General features: G+C 47.9%; 1 protein-coding gene and 1 long non-coding RNA gene across 3 annotated transcripts in view; one reads left to right on the top strand and one right to left on the bottom strand.

Moving 5' to 3' along the window:
• The first annotated feature begins 3242 nt into the window (after window positions 1–3242).
• Window positions 3243–8917, top strand: LOC135185174 (uncharacterized). The gene is made up of 2 exons (XR_010306386.1): window positions 3243–5931; window positions 6039–8917. It is a non-coding gene; the product is annotated as an uncharacterized LOC135185174 (long non-coding RNA).
• A 1131-nt stretch (window positions 8918–10048) lies between these two features.
• NR3C1 (nuclear receptor subfamily 3 group C member 1) overlaps window positions 10049–19636 on the bottom strand; it is an 84773-nt gene continuing 75185 nt past the window's right edge. For both annotated transcript variants that reach the window (XM_064161682.1, XM_064161681.1), the window contains exons 7-9: window positions 15685–15815; window positions 11677–11834; window positions 10049–10347 (exon numbers count right to left, since the gene is read on the bottom strand). In XM_064161682.1, coding sequence (XP_064017752.1) covers window positions 10195–10347; window positions 11677–11834; window positions 15685–15815 — 442 coding nt within the window. In that variant the 3' untranslated portion in view covers window positions 10049–10194. The remainder of the gene's footprint in view (window positions 10348–11676; window positions 11835–15684; window positions 15816–19636) is intronic.

A 19636-nucleotide genomic window follows, 5' to 3' on the forward strand; every position in this document is an offset into this window, starting at 1 on the left:
CCTGAGGAGTCCTGGGTAGCCTCCAAGGCCAGTCCCCCAGCCGGAGCTTGGCAGAAGCCCCGGCAGAGGGAAGGCTGCTGTGGGATAACAAGGAACTGTCAGGCCAAGGAGTAGTTAGTAGTTAGTTGTATTCCCCCCTCCCCCTTTAAAATTCCAGTACTCTGGGGCTCTCTGCAGCAAAGCTGTGTGTGCCCAGAGCACAACCAACCACTGCTGGGGTAGGGGCACAGCTCAGGGGAGCTCTGCACTGTCCCAGGGGCAAAGACAAAGTCAGCAGTGCTTGAGCTGGCAAACCCTAAATGCCAAAGCTGTAATGAAAGGGCCTGTACCGATGGCACCAGTTCCAAACCACCCTGACGTGCCCTGGGTTTGCTGGGATGAGAGCAAAGCAAACACCAGGGATGTCAGGCTCCTGCTGGGCTCCATTTGGATTTTCTGGAAGAGGAAAGCCCAAGCATGCTCTGCAAACAGGGTGGGAGCTGAGAGCAGCTGCCTGTGCTCGTGCAGCTCAGCACAGCCCAAACCTACCCTGCCAGGGCAGAAGAGCTGTGGCCACTCGGACGTGCTCCAAGCAAGGGTAAGCACTGTGGGAGGGGTGCCCAGGGGAGGTGCAGAGACTCTACCATGCCATAATGGGCTCTGGGCTTGTGCCACCTGTGTCACAGAGACTCTTGATGGCAATCAATGATGGTGTAAATGTAATAGAAGCACAGAATAGTTTTGGGCTGGAAAAGCCCTCTGGAGCAGACCTCTAAGGTCATGGAACCTAACCCTCAATCCAATGGTACCATGGCCACTAAACCATGTCCCCAAGTGCCATGGCCACACAGTTATTGAACATCTCCAGGGATGGGGACTCCAGCACCTCCCTGGGCAGCCTGTTCCAATGCCTGACCACTCTTGCAGCCAAGAAATTGTTCCTCATGTTCAACCTGAACTTCCCTGGCACAATTTCAGGCTGTTTTCTCACCTGCTCGCACCTGATAGTAGGGAGGAGACCAACCCCCAGCTTACTGCAACCTCCTTTTAGAGAGTTGTAGAGAACAATGAGGCCTCCCCCCCGCCCTCCTGCAGGCTGCACAAGGCCAGTGATTGCAGCAGCTGAATTTTGGGTGGAAAGTGAGGGCAGCTCAGAACTGCTGTGTTCTGTGGAGCTGGTGCCTTGGCCTTAAAGCAGTGATTGCATCTCGGTGCCTTAACTCCTTACAGCAGCTCCCCCTAAGAGCTGCACGGAGTTACCACAGATCCCGTGCTCCTCTGACCCCAGTCTCCAGCCATGCAGCCTGGAAATGGCCAAGGGGCAAGTGCTGTAAGCCCAAGACCTCACTCCCTGCAGGGAGTGTTGAGTGAAAGGAGACTGGATCAGCGCAGGGACCTCGCACTGCTGTTTGCAGGGAGGGGCTGAGGCAGGAGCTGTGTTAAGGATTGAAAAAAAACCCACCCAAAGCCCCACTTCTAGTTATTGGGGATACTTTGCTGGTGACAACAGCAGGAAAGGAATCTCAGGGCAGTGTTTGTTGTTCCAGGGCTGTCAAAGACCAAACAGAGCATTTTTTAGCAGGCAGCCACAGAAGGAGTTCTCAGCATGGCTCCTTTAGGAGGCACTTCGGACTGCTGGCCCAAGGGCAGTTTAACTCCTCAGACTGAAGTCTCACAGTCCCCAGGACCTTTTCCCGACCCCAGCCTGGATTGGTTGAATTGTCCTGACCTATGTGCAGGACCTTGCACTTTGCCTTAGAGAATCTCATGAGGTTCTCTTCATCCCGCCTCTCCAGGTCACTCTGGGCAGCACCCATCCCCATTCTTCATGCTCATCAACCACACCACTCAGTTTGGTGCCACCTACACCCTAACAACTCCACTGTCAGACCCAAACCTCCTCCTGTGACAATCCCCATGCTCCATGCTTATTGACCACACCAGATTGGTGCCACCTACAACTCCACTGTCAGACCCAACCCTCCTGCACCAATCTTTCTTTATGCTTATCAACCACACCAGTTTGAGGCCATCTACAACCCAACAACCTCACTGTCAGACCCAACCCTTCCCGTTACCTCCTCTGCACTCATCCCCATCCTTGATGCTTATTGACCACAGTGGTTTGGTGCCACCTACAAACCAACAATGCTGCTGTAAGACCCAACTCTTCCCCTCTACCTCCTCTGCACTCATCCTTCATGCTTATTGACCACAGCAGTTTGGTGCCATCTACAACCCAACAACTCCACCCTCAGCCCCAACCCTTCCCCTCTACCTGCTCTGCACTCATCCTTCATTCTTATTAACCACACCAGTTTGGTGCCATCTACAATCCAACAACTCCACCATCAGCCCCAACCCTTCCCCTCTACCTGCTCTGCACTCATCCTTCATTCTTATTAACCACAGCAGTTTGGTGCCATCTACAACCCAACAACTCCACCATCAGCCCCAGCCCTTCCCCTCTACCTGCTCTGCACTCATCCTTCATTCTTATTAACCACACCAGTTTGGTGCCATCTACAACCCAACAACTCCACCATCAGCCCCAGCCCTTCCCCTCTACCTGCTCTGCACTCATCCCCAGCCTTCATTCTCAACCAACCACCCCACTCAGTTGGGTGCCACCCACAACCCAACGACTCCCTTGCCAGACCCAACCCTTCCCTGGCACCCAGCAAAAGGAGTCCCCAGAAGCCTTCTGAAGCCATTTAATGAAAAAAAAAAAAAGGCAGAATTTTATTATCAGGTTTTCTGTCCATCCTTCAGCCTTGCTGTAAACAGGTGACAGTTACTGCAACTTCTGTACAGATGTGTGGCTTAGTTTTGGTTGGCTTTTTTTTTTTTTTTTTTTTTCTTACCCAGAATAGGAAAAAAAAAATAAAGAAAATAATAAAAAAGAAAAATAAAATGGAAAAAAAAAAATCCACAATTCCACACAAGCTTTGACAGTTTCAATATTTCACTGAGGAGGTGGAAAACAAAAAAAAAACCCCAAACAAACCCAAACCAACTGCAGCCTCAGCACTAGAGAATTATTCAGCATGAATTAAACCCCCAACACCCTACAACTTTGATCAGGGTTTGGTTGTTTTTGAAACAGGTTTCAATTGTTTTTAATACTTCTGCTTTTTAAAGGTTGGGGTTTTTTTTATGCTGTTTAAAATGACTGTGATAAAAACAATGATTTTTGCTTTCTCTTTTTTTTTAATGGTTTTTATTATTCTTTGTTTTGTTTTTTTTCCCCCCATTTTTTTTTTTCTCTTTAATAATGCCATACACAGGTCTGCTATACGATTTGTCCCCAGTATATACCCTCTGTTTAATATACAAAATAGAATAATGACACATTGCTGACTCTAGGTGTTATTGGGGGGGGGGGGAGGGGTTAGTTTGGAGGGGGACAGGGGAGATATATATATGTTTTTTGTTGGTTTTGTTTTTTTTCATACACACAGCCTTGTTTTTTTTTTTTTAAATCCTCAGGGAATGAGGAGTTTGGGGGGGGGCAAGAAAGGCCCTGACCCCCATCCTGAAAAGTTTGGTTCCTATGTTAAGATGGATGGCTCAGCAACACCTGGTTGCAGACTGGACCAAGGATGGAGCATCTCCATCGCTTGCTTACAACCTGGCTCTAGGGTCCAAGCCTGAAGTCCTCGCTCGCTGTAGGTGGGACACAGGATTTGGCTGACGTTCATCCAGGCACTTCCTCCTCTTTGCTACCTTTCTCTTCTCAGAACGGTAAGGTCATTTCTCAGCTTCGGTTGGCACCTTCTCCCCACCCCATCCCTCCCTCACCTCCTAACCCCCCCCCCGGCCGCCGCTGGGGCCACGCCCGGGCAGCTCCCTCCCTCTCCATCCCCACTCCCACCTAAGGCTATTCCCAGCGCCGGTCCCCGCGGGCGCAGGGCAGCTGCGGCGCGGCCGTTCCTCGGATGCATGCACTTTGTGATAAGGCACTAAGAGACCAAGTCAGAATTCTCCCTGCTTTATCCAGAGTGCAGATTCTACCCACTGCTACAAGGACTAAGGACACACACACACACGGACTTCTCACTGCCTACAGAAGCACCAGGGGTGGGGAACGGGGGAGCTGAAACTCAACAGCACGCACAGGACGATTGCTTCCTTCTAGCATCAGAGTCTCCTCTTGGTTTTCCTTAAATCCACGAACTAAAACTGAATCTACAGGCAAACAGACAACACGGGGTAGAGAGCCTCTCCTGTGCTGCCAGGGCGGTGAGGGCTTGTGCTCACTGCAGTCACTTCTCTGCTGGCCAAGAAGGCGAGTTCTGGATCTGAGCGCGCTTGGACACCTGCAGGTACCCACACCCCCACCCACTCCTCCACGCAGTAGGAGCAGGGAATCACTAAGGTTGGAGAAGTCATTTAAGATCATCAAGTCCAACCATAACCCAGCTGCCATGCCCACTAGACCATAACCTGACACCCCCATGTATCTGGGGATGCAACTCTTAGAACCACCCTCTCGAAGCAAACTCAGTTTTCCTCCTGTGAGCAGATGGGACCAAACTCCTGTCTGCACCTCCAAGGGGTCACCTTCCACTAGACTGGGCTGGACAGGGCCTTGAGGCCCAGTGGGGTAGTGAGGCACTGGAACAGTTTGCCCAGAGACGTTGTGGAGGCTCCAAGCCTGGAAGCCTTCAAAGGGAGGCTGAGTGAGGCCTCGAGTAAGGTTGTCTTGCAGATGTCCCTGACCATGGCAGGGATTGGAACTGGATGATCATTAAGGTCCCTTCCAAACCAAACCATTCTGTGATTCTGTGCTTTGGTGCTTTCATTGAATGAAGCTGAGAGCTGGAATTAAACCCTGAGCTCCACCTTGTCCTTTACAGGTCAGGGAGAGGAGAATGATTCCTCCTTGTTATTAAAGCTATTTGACTCCAAAGCACTCAGGATGGGAACCTTCCTTCTTAAAAGCTGTAACACTCAAAAAGAGATTTAGGGAAGGGTTGAAGTTTAGTCTGCCATTTGGAAACAACCTTTTGCTGAGGACAGGAAGGTCCCAGTGTACAGTGCCAGCTCATGCTCTGCCTTTACAGATCACAGAATCCCAGAGTGCCTGCTTGGAAGGGGCCCCAAGGACCATCTGGCCCAACCTTTCTAGTTAAGAGGATAGTTGAACTGAGCTGGACCAGCACCCTGTCAAGCTGAGCCTTAAAGCTGTCCAGCATAGAGGACTTCACCACTTCCCTTGGGAGATGATCCTAACAGAACCATAGCATGGTTTGGGCTGGAAGGGACCTCCAGAGGTCACCTATTTGGGCACCAAATGTCCAACTGCTCTCATGGAGGAACATTTTCTGCTGGAGCCCGATAGGGATCTCTCCAGCACTAACATCCACCTCACCCCTTGTCTTTTCCACAGGATTCCCTGTACAAAAGGAGTCTCCGTGCTCCTGAGAGCCACCCATGGCAATGAGGTCTCCCCTAAGCCTTCCCCAGCTCCCTCAGCCTCTCCTCACATGGCAGGGCTTCCAGTCACATTGCTGGGAGCCGCTTGCATGCTACTGCCAGATTTCCACAGCTGCTTCTGCTGTGCTGGGGGTGGGGGTAGGGCTGTGAAGCCAGGCCCGGGGTGGCAGTGGGTGGCAGGAGGAGGTGTGCATGCCACACGCGTCTCCCTGGTCACCTTTTTGGCAGCAGAGGTTGTGATTCAGCAGTGACTCCTGAAGGGGAACCATCCGGGTGGGACTATCCCATCCCGGCTCCAACTTCTTTTCGCGGTTGTTTGTTTCCACAGTGATTAAGCACAAAGCCAACCCCACCGAGCCCCCTGGGCACAGGTTCTCCTCTCTCTCTGCACTGAGCACTTCTTTGGGTACTGGACACCGACGCCTTCATCAGCGCTGCCTCCAGGCGAAAAAACAAAGCACGACGTGAGACCGTTCAGCCTATTTGTGACCCCTACAAAAAATAGAACTACATGTAATCATGATAAAGCAATCTGTCATCTAAAAATCATCCTTATTATACACTATACAAGCTATTTTACAATCATTTAATAAATTGCTTTTCTTTTCTCTTTTTTAAAGCTGCAGTAGCCCTTCCCTTCTCGTCTCGGATCAGCGGAGAACACCGATTATACACATTGGAAACTCTAACTAAATACAAAAATATATTAGCTTTTGTATTTTTTCTCAGAGGATCTTTCTCATTATGTCTATTATTACACAAAGGATGTGGCCACTTGGGAGTAAAAATCAAGGTTGGTTGGTTTTTTTTTTTTGCCTTTTTTCTCTGTGTTTTTGTTTTTAGAGTGGCATTAAGTAAATAGCTCAATTTCCAGGTACAGAAAATCGTTAAGGTGCAGGTAGAAAAGGCTACTACAGCTTCTAAACAGTTTAAAAGACAGTTCTTGATGGCAACCAGGAGAAGTTCACAAGAGCTATGGGAACCTTATGGCACGCTGGGAATCGTGTGAGGGGATGCAGCCTTACAAAGACAGAAAGTTCAACGTACGACGCTAAGACCACGCAAATCAGTAGCGGCTCTTTCCTGCTCTCCAGGAAAGCTGGAGAAGGGGGGGGTTGAAGCAGCTGGTGGCAGGTGGAGATGTGAAAATGGGTCTCTAACCCCACAGTGGTGGGGAGCTGGTGGGTCCAGCGTGAGAGTCAGTCAGCTCCTGAGCTGCTGGGTGCAGTGCTGAGAGGACTCAGCCAACTCCTGAGCTGCTGGGTCCAGCTTGAGAGGACTCAGCCAGCCCCTGAGCCGCTGGGTCCAGCATTGAGAGTCAGCCAGCTCCTGCTTCCCTGCCCATGGCCACGGTGAACACCTCGCCGAGGAGAAGACTTCTTAGGAGCAATAGGAGAGAACAGAAGAAAACCAAAGCCCCTGGGCGTCATGACAGGTCTGCCTCTGAACTCCATGGCATATTGTTGTTGTTTTTTTTTTGTCGAGACTCGCAGGATGAGAGAGTTGAGCGTATAGAAAATTCCACACAGAAGTAAACTTTTCTGAAGCTCTGCATATTTTCCTGAAAATTTCCTGATGGGCAGTCAGGACTGATCTTCTTGGCAGCAGTGCAGCCCATGACTCGTAGCGTTATGGCTGTTGCATTCTCCGCGCAAAGCAAGCGTCAGGCGCGCGCCGCTTGGCCTCCGCGTACAAAAGAACCTGCTCGGTTACATCCAGCGAGGACTGGGTGAATCTGCATATCCCAATGCTCTTTGCACCTATACCAGAAGTATCTTGTGTGTTTTGTTTTGTTCACGTCTGTCTAGGTTAGATTGTTGAGAAGTGTTCTCTCACTCACCCTGGCCCTCGGTATAAAAAAAGTAATATAACCAAACAAATCCCCCAAAACACCTCACCTGTTATGGTCACTTTGGGACAGTTCAAAGCTCTTTTAGGTCAGAAAAGCCCAACCCATTTTCACATGAATACAGAACTCAAGGATTACTCTCTAGAGGTCACTGAGGAAAGCTAGGAGCTGCCCCACCTTAAAAAAAAAAACCAACAAACCAAACCAAAACCAAGACTAAAAGAACCCAAACCAAACCCCAAACCAGCTGTACAAGAGGCATCTTGAAGTAGTAAAAAAAAAAAGATGTAATTAAAAAAAAAACCAAAACCCAAACAACTGAACCAAGCCTAGGTTCAGGGTATATAAAGGAAATTGCTAAAACCAGACAGTAATAGCTATAAAAGGCACAACTTCCCTTTTCTGATATACACTTGTAAACTTTCTTCAGGTTACATGCATAAACCAAAATGCTACCTTAACTTTGGAGAGGAAAAATAATCAATCCCAAACACTTTGCTAAAAAAAAAAACAACCAAACCACAATCCAAACAACCAAATAAAAAAAAATCCCAACCCCCCAAATAACCCCAAACAACAACCACGACCCCCCCAAAACCTCCCAAAATAACAAAAAGCCCAAACAATGAAAAAAAAAAACCAACCCAGACACCAACAAAAATAATCAGCCCCACTAAGAATAAAGGACCCCCAAAAAAGTGGAGGAAAAAACCCTCTAGTAACAAAACCCTCCAAAAAACAGACTCCAATCTATAAAAATAACCCCCAAAACAACAAAAACATTCCCAAATAACAGAAGAAACCCCAAAGGACTTAAAAAAAACCCCAAAATAATAAAAGAACTAAAAATAAGTTAAAAAAACCCCAAAATAACAATCCCTCAATAACTAATTAAAAAAACCCTCCAAAATAACAAAAAACTCCCAAAATAACAAAAAAAACCCACCAAAGTAGCTACCCCCTTCCCAAATAACACAAAACCCCACCCCCAAAGTAACAAAAAGACACCAAAATAACAAAAAACTTCAAATAACTAAAAAAAAAACACCTAAATAATAAAAAACTCCCAAAAAAGCTAAAAAACTCCAAAATAACACAAAAAAAATCAACCCCAAAAGAAGAAAGATACCTAAATAAAAAACCTGCCAAGTAGCTTAAAAAAAAACCCAAAATAACTAAAAAATCCCCAAATAACAATGAAGCCAACCCCAAAATAGCTAAAAACCCTACAAATAATACAAAACCCCAACCCCAACATAACAAAAAGACACCAAGGTAACAAAAAACCCCAAGTAACTACAGCAAAAATAATCCCCAAATAACAAAAAACTCCCAAAATGGCTAAAAAACCCCAAAATAACACAAAAAAAAATCAACCCCAAAATAACAAAAAGACACCAAAATAACAACTCCCCTCAATATCTTGAAAAAAAAAAATCTCCAAAATACCTAAAAATCTCCAAATAACAAAGAACCCAACCCCAAAATAACTAAAAACCCTCCAAGTAACATAAAAAACTAACCCCCAAATAACAAAAAGACACCAAGGTACCACAAAAATCCCAAGTAACTGCAACAAAACCAATCCCCAAATAACAAAAAAACTCCCCAAATGGCTAAAAATCCCCGAAATAACACAAAAAATCAACCCCAACATAAGAAAAAGACACCAAAATAACACCCCCCCCACCCAATAGCTTCATAAAAATCCCTAAATGATAAAAAACAACCCCCAAAATAACAAAAAGACACTAAAATAACAAAATCACCCCAAATTGCTTTAAAAAATCCCCAAATAAGAAAAATACAACCCCCAAAATAACAAAAAGACACTAAAATAACAAACCCCCCAAAATGGCTTAAAAAAAAACCAAGAAAAAATACAACCCCCAAAACAACAGACTCTAAAATAACAACCCCCCCCCCTAAATAGCTTTAAAAAAAACCCAAATAAGAAAAATACAACTCCTAAACCAACAAAAAGACACTAAAATAACAAAATCACCCCAAATTGCTTTAAAAAATCCCCACATAAGAAAAATACAACCCCCAAAATAACAAAAAGACACTAAAATAATAAACCCCCCCAAATGGCTTAAAAAAACAGTAAGAAAAAGACACCAAAACAACAACCCCCCCAAAAAAAGCTAAACAAAAAGTCCTCAAATAAAAAAAACCCAACCCCCAAAATAACAAAGACACCAAAAATAACTGAACTCCCCCCAAAATAACTAAACCTCTCCCAAAATAACAACTCACCCCCAAATTAACCCTCCCAATAACAACAAAACCCCCAACCCCGAACAAAAAAGCCCCAAACAACAACCCCAAGTTACAAAAAAACCCCACCCAAACCAACCCAACCCCCCCAAAATACCAACCCCCACCCCCGCCCCGACCAAGAACAAACTCCACCAGCAGCAAATCCCCAGCCTAGAAATCTGTCTCCAGCCACCTGCAGAAGTGAACTAGCAGAAAGTCCATCGCACAGCCCCAGATCTCGTCACTGGTGGTTCTGATGTATCCACGGATGGTGCTCAAGGGGAGAGCAGAGAATTTCTGCCCATTTTTGCCTCCTTTGTTATCTTTCCTTTCCTTCCCCCCTCCCCCACCCTGGCTTTTCTCTTTTTTTCTCCACCCGAGTTTGAGACCTCCGAACTCCGCCGCTCAGCTCGCCGAAATCTTGGCCCTCTGTAAACCACTGTAGTGCATAAGTACAAAAAGGTAAGATCGCTTGCAAGGACAAAAGGAACCAGTTCTGGAGGGTTTATCTTTACAAAAAAAAAAAAAAAAAAAAAAAAAAAAGAGGAGGAGGAAAAAAAGAATCCAAAAAACCCCCAAAAAAGCAACCCCCCCAAAAAACAACCCCAAAACCCCAAAGCTATCGTTTGACGTTTTCTTAAGGCAACCCTTTTGTGTTAAGGCAGTCACTTCTGATGAAACAAGAGCTTCTTGATGTTTCCGTTTGAGTATTTTGGTATCTGATTGCTGATGATTTCTGCCAGCATTTCTGGGAACTCGATGCTCATGGATTTATCCAAAAATGTCTGGAAGCAAAAGCTCAGGAGATTTTCAACCACCTAGCAGGGAGAGAGCAAAGCGTTACTCAGGCGAGGAAGACAGAATCGCTACGCAACTGCGGAGTCAAACAACTGTAAGGGCTGGAAAAGACCTCCCAGATCATGGCACCACCATGGCCACTAAACTATGTCCCCAAGTGGCACATCCACAGGTTTCTTGAATGCCTCCAGGGATAGGGGATGCCACCCCCTCCCTGGGAAAGTTGTTCCAGTGTCGGGCTCCTGCTGGGCTCCATTTGGATTTTCTGGAAGAGGAAAGCCCAAGCATGCTCTGCAAACAGGGTGGGAGCTGAGAGCAGCTGCCTGTGCTCGTGCAGCTCAGCACAGCCCAAACCTACCCTGCCAGGGCAGAAGAGCTGTGGCCACTCGGACGTGCTCCAAGCAAGGGTAAGCACTGTGGGAGGGGTGCCCAGGGGAGGTGCAGAGACTCTACCATGCCATAATGGGCTCTGGGCTTGTGCCACCTGTGTCACAGAGACTCCTGATGGCAATCAATGATGGTGTAAATGTAATAGAAGCACAGAATGGTTTGGGTTGGAAAAGCCCTCTGGAGGAGACTTCTAAGATCATGGAACCTAACCCTCAATCCAACATTACCATGGCCACTAAACCATGTCCCCAAGTGCCATGGCCACACAGTTATTGAACACCTCCAGGGATGGGGACTCCACCAGCTCCCTGGGCAGCCTGTTCCAATGCCTGTCCACTCTTGCAGCAAAGAAATTGTTCCTCATGTTCAACCTACCCCCCCTCAACCTTTCTAGCTAACAGTAACACTGAAATGAACTGGCCCAGCACCCTGACAAGCCAAGCCTTAAAGCTGTCCAATGTAGGGGACTCCACCACTTCCCTTGGGAGATGATTCCAATGTTCAACTGTTCTCACGGGGAAATGTTTTTCTTCTGGAGTCCAGTGGGGATCTCCCCAGCAGTAACTTGTCCCCGTGATCTGAAATGTCTTTTGCAACCACAAAGGCCCTGTGACCATCAATTTGAAGCCACATTTTCACAAACTGAAGGCACTGAAATATTGTACTGATCATTACTTGAATTGGAGTGGAATTCAACTGCAAAAGGAGTCCAAAAGCTTCCAAAGTCACCTCTTTAGCCTTCAGTCAGCACAGAGGAGCCTGGCTGCTCACTTGTCCCTGCTCACTGCAGGGTGACTGGGCTAGATGACCCTTGGAGGTCCTTTCCAATCCATTCTATGACTCTATGACTGCCTCCTCCCCATTCCACCTTTATGTCTTTAAATACAAGGACAGAGATTACTGTAAGATCCCCAAACTTATTGATTTGGCAGGCCTCCAGCCTTCCTCTCAGGACTTACATCATGCATAGAGTCCAACAGCTTCGTCAGTTGATAAAACCGCTGCCAGTTCTGGCTGGAGTTCCCTTCTCTCTTCACAATGGCCTTCCCCAGCTCTTTGATGTAGGTCATACGGATTTCTTCAAACAGGGATTGACTCTTCAGGCCCTCCTTGGGAACTGCAACATGGAGACAAACCTTTAAGACATTACACGTCTATGAATCGAGCTGCAACTTGAGCTCTCTCACATGAGTCACGCAAAAATGACCGCAAGAGAAAAAAGAACTTGGGCTTGATGTCTGTGGAGCAGCAAGGGAAGGGAGCAGGAGCCAAGTCACATGACTGGCCAACAAACAGCACAGGACTAATAAATAGCACAGGCAAAATAAAATAACCTCAAGATAACCCCCAAAATCAGAGGGAGGGGAACCCGACCATGAAGGCAACCACACTAAGCCCAGGATGAAGAACCACCAGGGCTGGGGCTCCTGTGTTTTAAGTGCCTGGGGAAATGTGACATAAGAAACCTATCCATGCTGAGGGGAGAAAAAAGTCAGGATCACAGGATGGCTTGGCTTGTGGGATCACAGGATGACCTGGTTTGTAGGATCACAGGATGGCTTGGCTCAGAAAGGATCCTGAAAGATCATCTAGTTCCAAGCCTCCTGAGATGGCTCAAATAACGCGTCTGCCGAGGGCAGCAAGAGAGACCGCACAACAAGCTGCCTGCACAGGCTCTCCAGGGAGCTTCTTGCAACAGGGAGGAATCACAGACTGATGAGGAGCTGTGGGTTAGGAAGCCAAGACATGGAGACTGAGGCCTGTGTTCACACTCAAATAGCTCAAGGGATCCTATAGGAAGGTTGGACAGAAACTGCTCGTGTGTCTAGCAGTAGGACAAAGGGGCATGGTTTGAAGCCGAGGGAGAGCCGGGTTAGACTGGATCTTAGGAAGAAGTTCTTCAGTATGGAATAGGATGCCCAGGGTGGTTGTGGATGTCCCCTGCCTGGAAGTGTTCAAGGTTGGATGAGATCTTGGGCAACCGAGTCTAGTTGAGAGGCACTCCTGCCCATGGCTGGGGGTGGGAGTAGATGATCTCTGAGGTCTCTTCCAACCCACACTGTGAAATCCATATTAAGTCCCTGTGCCTGTGTTCTCCTACTGGGATGGCCTCTCTAAAGGCCAAGGACTAGTACACAAATCAGGAGAAATCAAGGATACGGACACCAGTGGTCCTTAAGAGGCTTGATTTGAAGCCTTTAATTACCTTGGTGAATGTAGAGAAGAGAGAGAGAGCTGAGACAATGCCATCCGAAGGGAAGAGAGAAGGAGAGTGCCACTAAAGCACCCTCTCTCCCCTAAAAACTCCATCCCTCCCTACCCTGTCAGCATCTGTGAGACGCTGGAGCATCCTGCCTGCCCTGTCTCCACAGGAGATGACAACATGTTAACTGTGGCTTCAGTAACTGAAGAGCAAGAGCTCTGTGTGCTACGTCTGTGTGTCAGCTACGAGTCCAGACCCACGTGGGATTCCTGTTTTACTCCTCCTACTACTCCTTCTCCTCTCTTGGGAAACTTACAGGGAAACACAATAAAGAGAAATTAAAGCTGTGGATGACAAAGCTGCACAAATTTCAGCTATTCAACTTGCAGAAGTCCACAATGTTCCCCTCACACAATGTCTGTACTCAGAAAGACATCTGAGAATTGATTGTCTTTAGCTGCAAATACAAGAGAGAAGCCTTCTGCTGGTTAGCACCAGGCCTTCCACAGCTCCCTCATCAACGGGCTTCATTCCATGACTGTTGCCTCTTCACCATTGCTGCCATGGAAATTCCTTACAGGAAATTTCCAAGCTCTCTAAGGAAAGTTGGCCTCTGCCACATCCAAAACACTTGAGGAATTTTTGGGAGAGATTTCAGAAACTCACTTGAAATCTGCAGTCCTGGGGAAGGTTCAAGTCCTGCATAGCCCAGGGCAGCGTGGAGCTGAAAGTTTCCTCTGAAAAGAGTTCCTTGTCCCAGGCTCTGGGCTTGGCAGGGGAGGCTGTGCTGGTCCTTGCCAGGCCACCAAGGCAGCAGGCATGGGGAGGAGCTGGTCATGGCACCTCTCCTGCCCACACTCATCACCCTGGGCTCCAAGAGGGCCTCCGTGTTGGGCTACACCATCCTCCTGCCTTCAGCTGGGAAAAGCCCAAAGCTACCAAGGGCTCATTTCTTTAGAAGAACTGCTGCTGTTACTGACTGGGAAAAGGAAAGCTGAGGGGTACTGGAGACCTCTCCACGAAGAACTAGCTACATTCTTCTGGAACTTGTAATCCTGGCCTTGAGCAGCCTGGTCTAGTGGAAGGTGTCCCTGCCCATGGCAAGGGCTTTGGAACGGGATGATCTTCAATCTAAACCATTCCATTAATCTATGCTGAAAAAGCTTGCTGTGTATTGTGGCTCTCACTGACACTTCCAAGCCAGCCTAGTGTCCCTGTCACTACACCCCACCAGAAACCAGTTCCTGTCAAGTAGGAGCACAAAGGCTCCAGAAGAACTACAGTCACTGCCCACTCAGACCTGTGGGACTATGGGATCTTCTCAGTGCTTCTCAACAGCTAAAGGGCAAAAGGATGGGGCCAGGCTCTTGTCAGTGGTGCCCAGGGACAGGATGAGGGACAGTGGGCGCAAACTGGAACTCAGGAGCTTCCATCTAAGCAGAAGCAAGAACTTCTTGGTGCTGGAGTCCTGGAGCAGATTGCCCAGAGGGGTTGTGGAGTCTCCTCTGGAGAGCTTCTAACCCCACCTGGACAAGCTGCTGTGGGTGACCCTGCTATAGCAGGGGCGTTGGACTGGGTGATCTCCAGACGTCCTTTCCAACCCTCAGCATGCTGGGATTCCATGAGTGTTGCTGTGACAGCCATGGGATGAGATTTCTCCAGGACACCCTGGCACAAGCCAGGTGGAGCAGTGCAAGGTGAGGGTCTGGTTGCCTGCTACTGAAAGTGCCTGGGCTGCAGCAGAGACAGAGTCACATCTGAGCTTTCTCAGGTGGCTACAGCCTCACTGTACATGAGAGGAAAAAAATTGATAGAGTATGAAGAGAGGGTAAAAATAACCCTGGAAGTGTTTCAGATCAGGGTATTTCTGTACCTTCTAACCAGGGCTGTTTTGACACTGACATTTCATGCAGTGCAGAAAGAACTTTGCTGACCTGGGACTGAACTGCAGCACACCCTATGGAGGACAAACCCCACCTTGTAGCATGTTAGATAAAACTATCTCATGGTATCCATCAGGAAATCACCAGGTATTTTTTAGATGCACATGTAAAAAGCTGTAGTTGTCTAACAAATTTGGAGCAAGTTCTGGGGTGTTTGACAACTTTTTGGGGGAGAAAAATGCCTCAGATTTGGAGCAGAACTTCCTCAGAGATGGTGGTGTTGGTTTTGTTTGCTTTGGTTTTGTTTCCTTCTTGTTTTGATTTGATGTTTTTGTTTGTTACAGTTTGTGGCTTTGCTTTTGTTTTCTTTATGGGCATGAAGTCAGAGCTTTGCCTAGAATGTCCCTCAGTACAACATCTCCACAGCCTTCAAGCCCCTTTGGGGATGGTGACTCCACCACTGCCCCGGGCAGCCTGGCCCAGGCCTGGACAACCCTTTTGGGAAAGAAACTATTTCTCATGTTCACCCTTGTTGTAGTGAGTGGCCCAAAACTGAACCCAGTACTCAACTTCCTCTCTACTCCTCAGTCAGTTTGTGATTTTTTGGAAGCATTTCAAACTGTACTTTGGTGCTAGGTCTCTCTGATGACCTTGGAAAATTGTGAACACAATTTGCACCCCTCAGCATGAATGTCTAAAAGCAGAACTCATAGAATCCTAGAACAGTTTGGGTTGGAAGAGACCTTAAAGATCACCTACTTTCACCTCCCTGCCATGGGCAGGGACACCTCCCACTAGACCAGGTTGCTGAAGGCCTCATCCAAGCTGGCCTTGAACACCTCTTCACTAACACTGTATGAAGTACTGAACTGTTCACCTACTTGTGGAGAGGAGAAGCAAGGTCTTCATGCAGAGGTACTCCTCATAGGAGACTTGCAGGCGTGACAGCTCTCGGGCAACCATGAGCATGTGTTTGCATTGGTCGTACATACAGGGTAGATTCATTCTCTGCCTGAGGAATAAAGAGGAGAGAAATTAGTTCACAATGCTCAGCTCTCCAGAAACCCCAGAGCTCAGGTTTTTTCATGCCTCCATCAAGCAGGGGGTGTAGAGACAGATGACAGGCTGATACATGGTCAAAACAATCTTTGGTGAACTGACTGCCTTCATCACCACGAACACTGGCCCAGAACTGCAGCACAGGGCAAGTGTGATGTGTGAAACCCCAGTGCAACAATGGCAGCCTGTTTTCACCCAGGACTGGGCAGCAAGCTCTGTTATCGAGAGACAACAAAACATTTCATCACAAGCTTGACCTAAAAATCAAGTTCAGGCACTCAGTGATCAGCTTCTTGGAGTCTGGAAGTCCCAAAGTATTTAATCTGTTTAGAGAAACATGGTTTACTGCCCTAACCACAGAAGGGTTTGGGTTGGAAAGGGCCTGATCCTAGGGGGAAGAGACCAACCTCCACCTCATTGCAAGCTCAATGTAGAGAGCAACGAGGTCTCCCCTCAGCCTCCTTTGCTCCAGACTAAACAACCTCACATCCCTCAGCCACTCCATGAAATCAGAGTTAAGTGCAGGATGTGCTGCTGGGGGATGTTTCTCAGGGCACTTGACACAAAGCCACTATTTGACCCTTTGGTGTGTTCTCTCTGGGCTGTATCAAAGGGCATCTGACAGATCTCAAATTGAGTAATTTAAACACACTCCAAGCCAGGGCTCAGCAGTTTTCCTCCTGTAAAACTGTTGCCATTTCTGGGCAGAAGGTTAAAATAAACATTATGACATGGGTCAGCCTGGTGTTTGGTTCTATCTGCTGCAGATGGCAGGTCTGAGAAGCTACTTGAAGAGAGGCAGGGTTTTGGTAACAGCAGGGCCATGGAAATTGCAGTCCTCAAAGATGGAGAGGGCAGCAGAACCCCCTCCCTTGAGAGCAAGGGGACACAGCTGAGCTCTGCACTATGCCCCTGAGGGCAGCAGATCCAGGCTGTGTCAGAAGCAGAGGGAAGCTGATTCATTGTATAGCCCTGAACATTGGCACAGGCTCTGGGAAGAGGTCCCAGACACTGCCCTTGCTGATCTCCTGGCCAGAGCACATCAAATGACCTCAGCTGCCACGGGGCTGGGTGCAGGGAGGCTGTCCAAGGATCTGCATCGAATCACGGAGCAGAGCCAGCGAGGAGCAGAGGATTTGGGTCTCTCTTCTCACTCTCTGCCTAGTTTCACTGAGCCCCTTCCCTACAGGGGGCATTCAGCAGCTCCATGAGTTAATGCAGCCACAGATCAATCAGGTGCAGCACTTAAACAAGGTGCTACAGTTAGATAATTAAAAGAGATACTATACCTAGTAACAACACGAGGGACCTAGGGCTGGTCAGTCTGGAGAAGAGGAGCCTAATGGGAGACCTCTTTGCTCTCTACAACTCACTGAAAGGAGGTTGCAGTGAGGTGGGGATTGGTCTCTTCTCCCCAGTATCAGGGGGTAGAAGGATAGGAAACAGCCTGAAATTGTGCTGGGTGGGGTTAGGTTGGAAATAAGGAACAACTTTGCTGCAAGGGTGGTCAGGGGTTGGAATAGGCTGCCCAGGGAGGTGGTGGGGTCCACATCCCTGGAGGTGTTCAAGGAATGTGTGGACATGGCACTTGGAGACATGGTTTAATGGCCATGGTGCTATTAAGTCATGGTTGGACTCAATGATCTCAGAGGGCTTTTCCAACCCAAATCATCTCTGATTTTATGACATCACACGAGATTTCTTCTCAGCAGAAGCTCTCCACAGGACCATACTTTGTGGAGTCTTTAAGCAAAGCTCTTGGAAGATCTCAGCTGGCAATCTCAGGTGAACTGGAAGGTCTGGCAGCTGCCTGCACTCCACACAAGCTCAGGAGCTGCTGATGCTGGGGGCAGAGCACTGCTGGGGCCTGAGGGAGCACCGGGAGCTTCCTGGTGCTTCATGGGGCTATCCCAGCAGCTCAGCACCTTTGCATTCTTGCTGTTCATGCAAACTGAGAATTAAACTGTTAAGGGTATTAGAATAACAACCTTGTTCTGGGCAGAAGTGACCTTAAAGATCATCTAGTTCCAAACCCCTGCCGTAGGCAGTGACACTGTCCATTAGATTAGGTCGGTCAAGGTCCCATCCAACATGGCCTGGAACACTGCCAGTCTTAGAGCCTCCACAGCTTCTCTGGGCAACCTGTCCCAGTGCCTCACCACCCTCATGGGGAAGAATTTCTTCCCAATGTCTCATGTAAATTCAACTCCTTCCAGTTGGAAGCTATCATCCCTCATCCTGTCTCTGCAAGCCTTTGTGAAAAACCCCTCTCTAGCTCTCCTGTAGCCCACTTCAAACCCTGGGAGGCTGCTCTAAGGTCTCCCTGGAGCCTTTTCTTCTTCAGCCTGATGCAATCCTGTTTTAGTGATGCTAAATCTAAGTCTGACTGGAGTCACCTTGTTCTACAGGTACCAAACATTCCTCTGCTTCAGAGGAGAGTGAGAGCTGCAAGCTGCAGCTCAATGAAGGCCCATGTCAGGCACAGGGGCTGTGCACACACACGCCTGCGGTGTGGGATGCGTGCTGCTGACAAAAGCCTGCGATGATTTTCCACACTGCTCTGAGTCATTCAGTTCTGCTAAGTCTATAAAAGAGGAAAACTCACCAGTAAGATGCTGCTGGTCTGGGAAAAAAAGCAACAAACAAACCAACCCCAAAACAGATGATCCTGACTCCACAGAATTAGTTACTAAAGAATGCTCAGAAATAGTTCTGGGAATCACAGAATGACAGAGGTTGGAAGGGTGTCCTGGCAGGGCATAAATTCAGTTAAACTAGTCTGGCCACTGCCCCTTCTGTGGATAATTAATATTCATACCAGAAAATTCATATTTATAATCCACATTGCAAGATCAAATCGTAACAAAAGGACCTCCAGAGGTCATCCAGTCCACTCACTCTGCCAGGGCAGGGCACACAAGAACACATCTAGATGGGTCTTGAGAGTCTCCAGAGAGTCTCCAGGGATAGGGCCACACATCCCTGGGCAACCTGTTTCAGTATTTCACCATCCTCATAGTCAAGAACTTCCTCCTGATGTTCAACCTAAATCTGCCCTGCTCCAGTTTCAAACCATTGTCTCTCATCCTATCACCACAGGCCATTCTAAACAGTCCCTCCCCAACCTTCCTGTAAGTCCCCTTCAGATACTGAAATTCAGCTCTAAGGTTTCCCTGGAGCCTTTTCTTCTCCAGGCTGAACAGTCCCAACTCTTCCCAGCCTGTCCCCATAGGGGATCATCTTCGTGGCCTCCTCTAGACCCACTCCAGCAGGCTCATGTCCCTCTTGTGTTGGGAGTCCCATGGCTGGATGCAGAACTCCAGGTGAGGTCTGAGCAGAGCAAAGGGGCAGCATTCCCTCTCCATCTGCTTGCCATGCTGCTTTTGTTGAAGCTCAATATGCCATTGGCCTCCTGGGCTGCAGGTGTCCATTGCTGCCTCATGTCCAGCTTCTCATCCACCAGCTTCCCCAAATCCTTTTCTGCAAGACTGCTCTCATCATCCACCAGTCCAGATAGATATTCAGGATGAAATCTATCTGTATCTATTTCTGTCTATACCTCTATCCATCTATCCCTGCACCTGTATCATCTACCAAAGATCCACACATGGCAATTGCCAGCTGACACAGACAGAACTCCACTGGAAAAACAAAAAAGGAATTCTTGTTTTGCAGTGTAAAATGCAGAGATTAATGAATGATCCCACACTGCTCCAGTAAAGGCTACTATCTCTGCCCAGAAACGAAGGACAAAATGAAGCACAAGGAGACAAA

The sequence above is a fragment of the Pogoniulus pusillus genome, chromosome 22, assembly GCF_015220805.1.
Source record: "Pogoniulus pusillus isolate bPogPus1 chromosome 22, bPogPus1.pri, whole genome shotgun sequence".
Lineage (NCBI taxonomy): Eukaryota > Metazoa > Chordata > Aves > Piciformes > Lybiidae > Pogoniulus > Pogoniulus pusillus.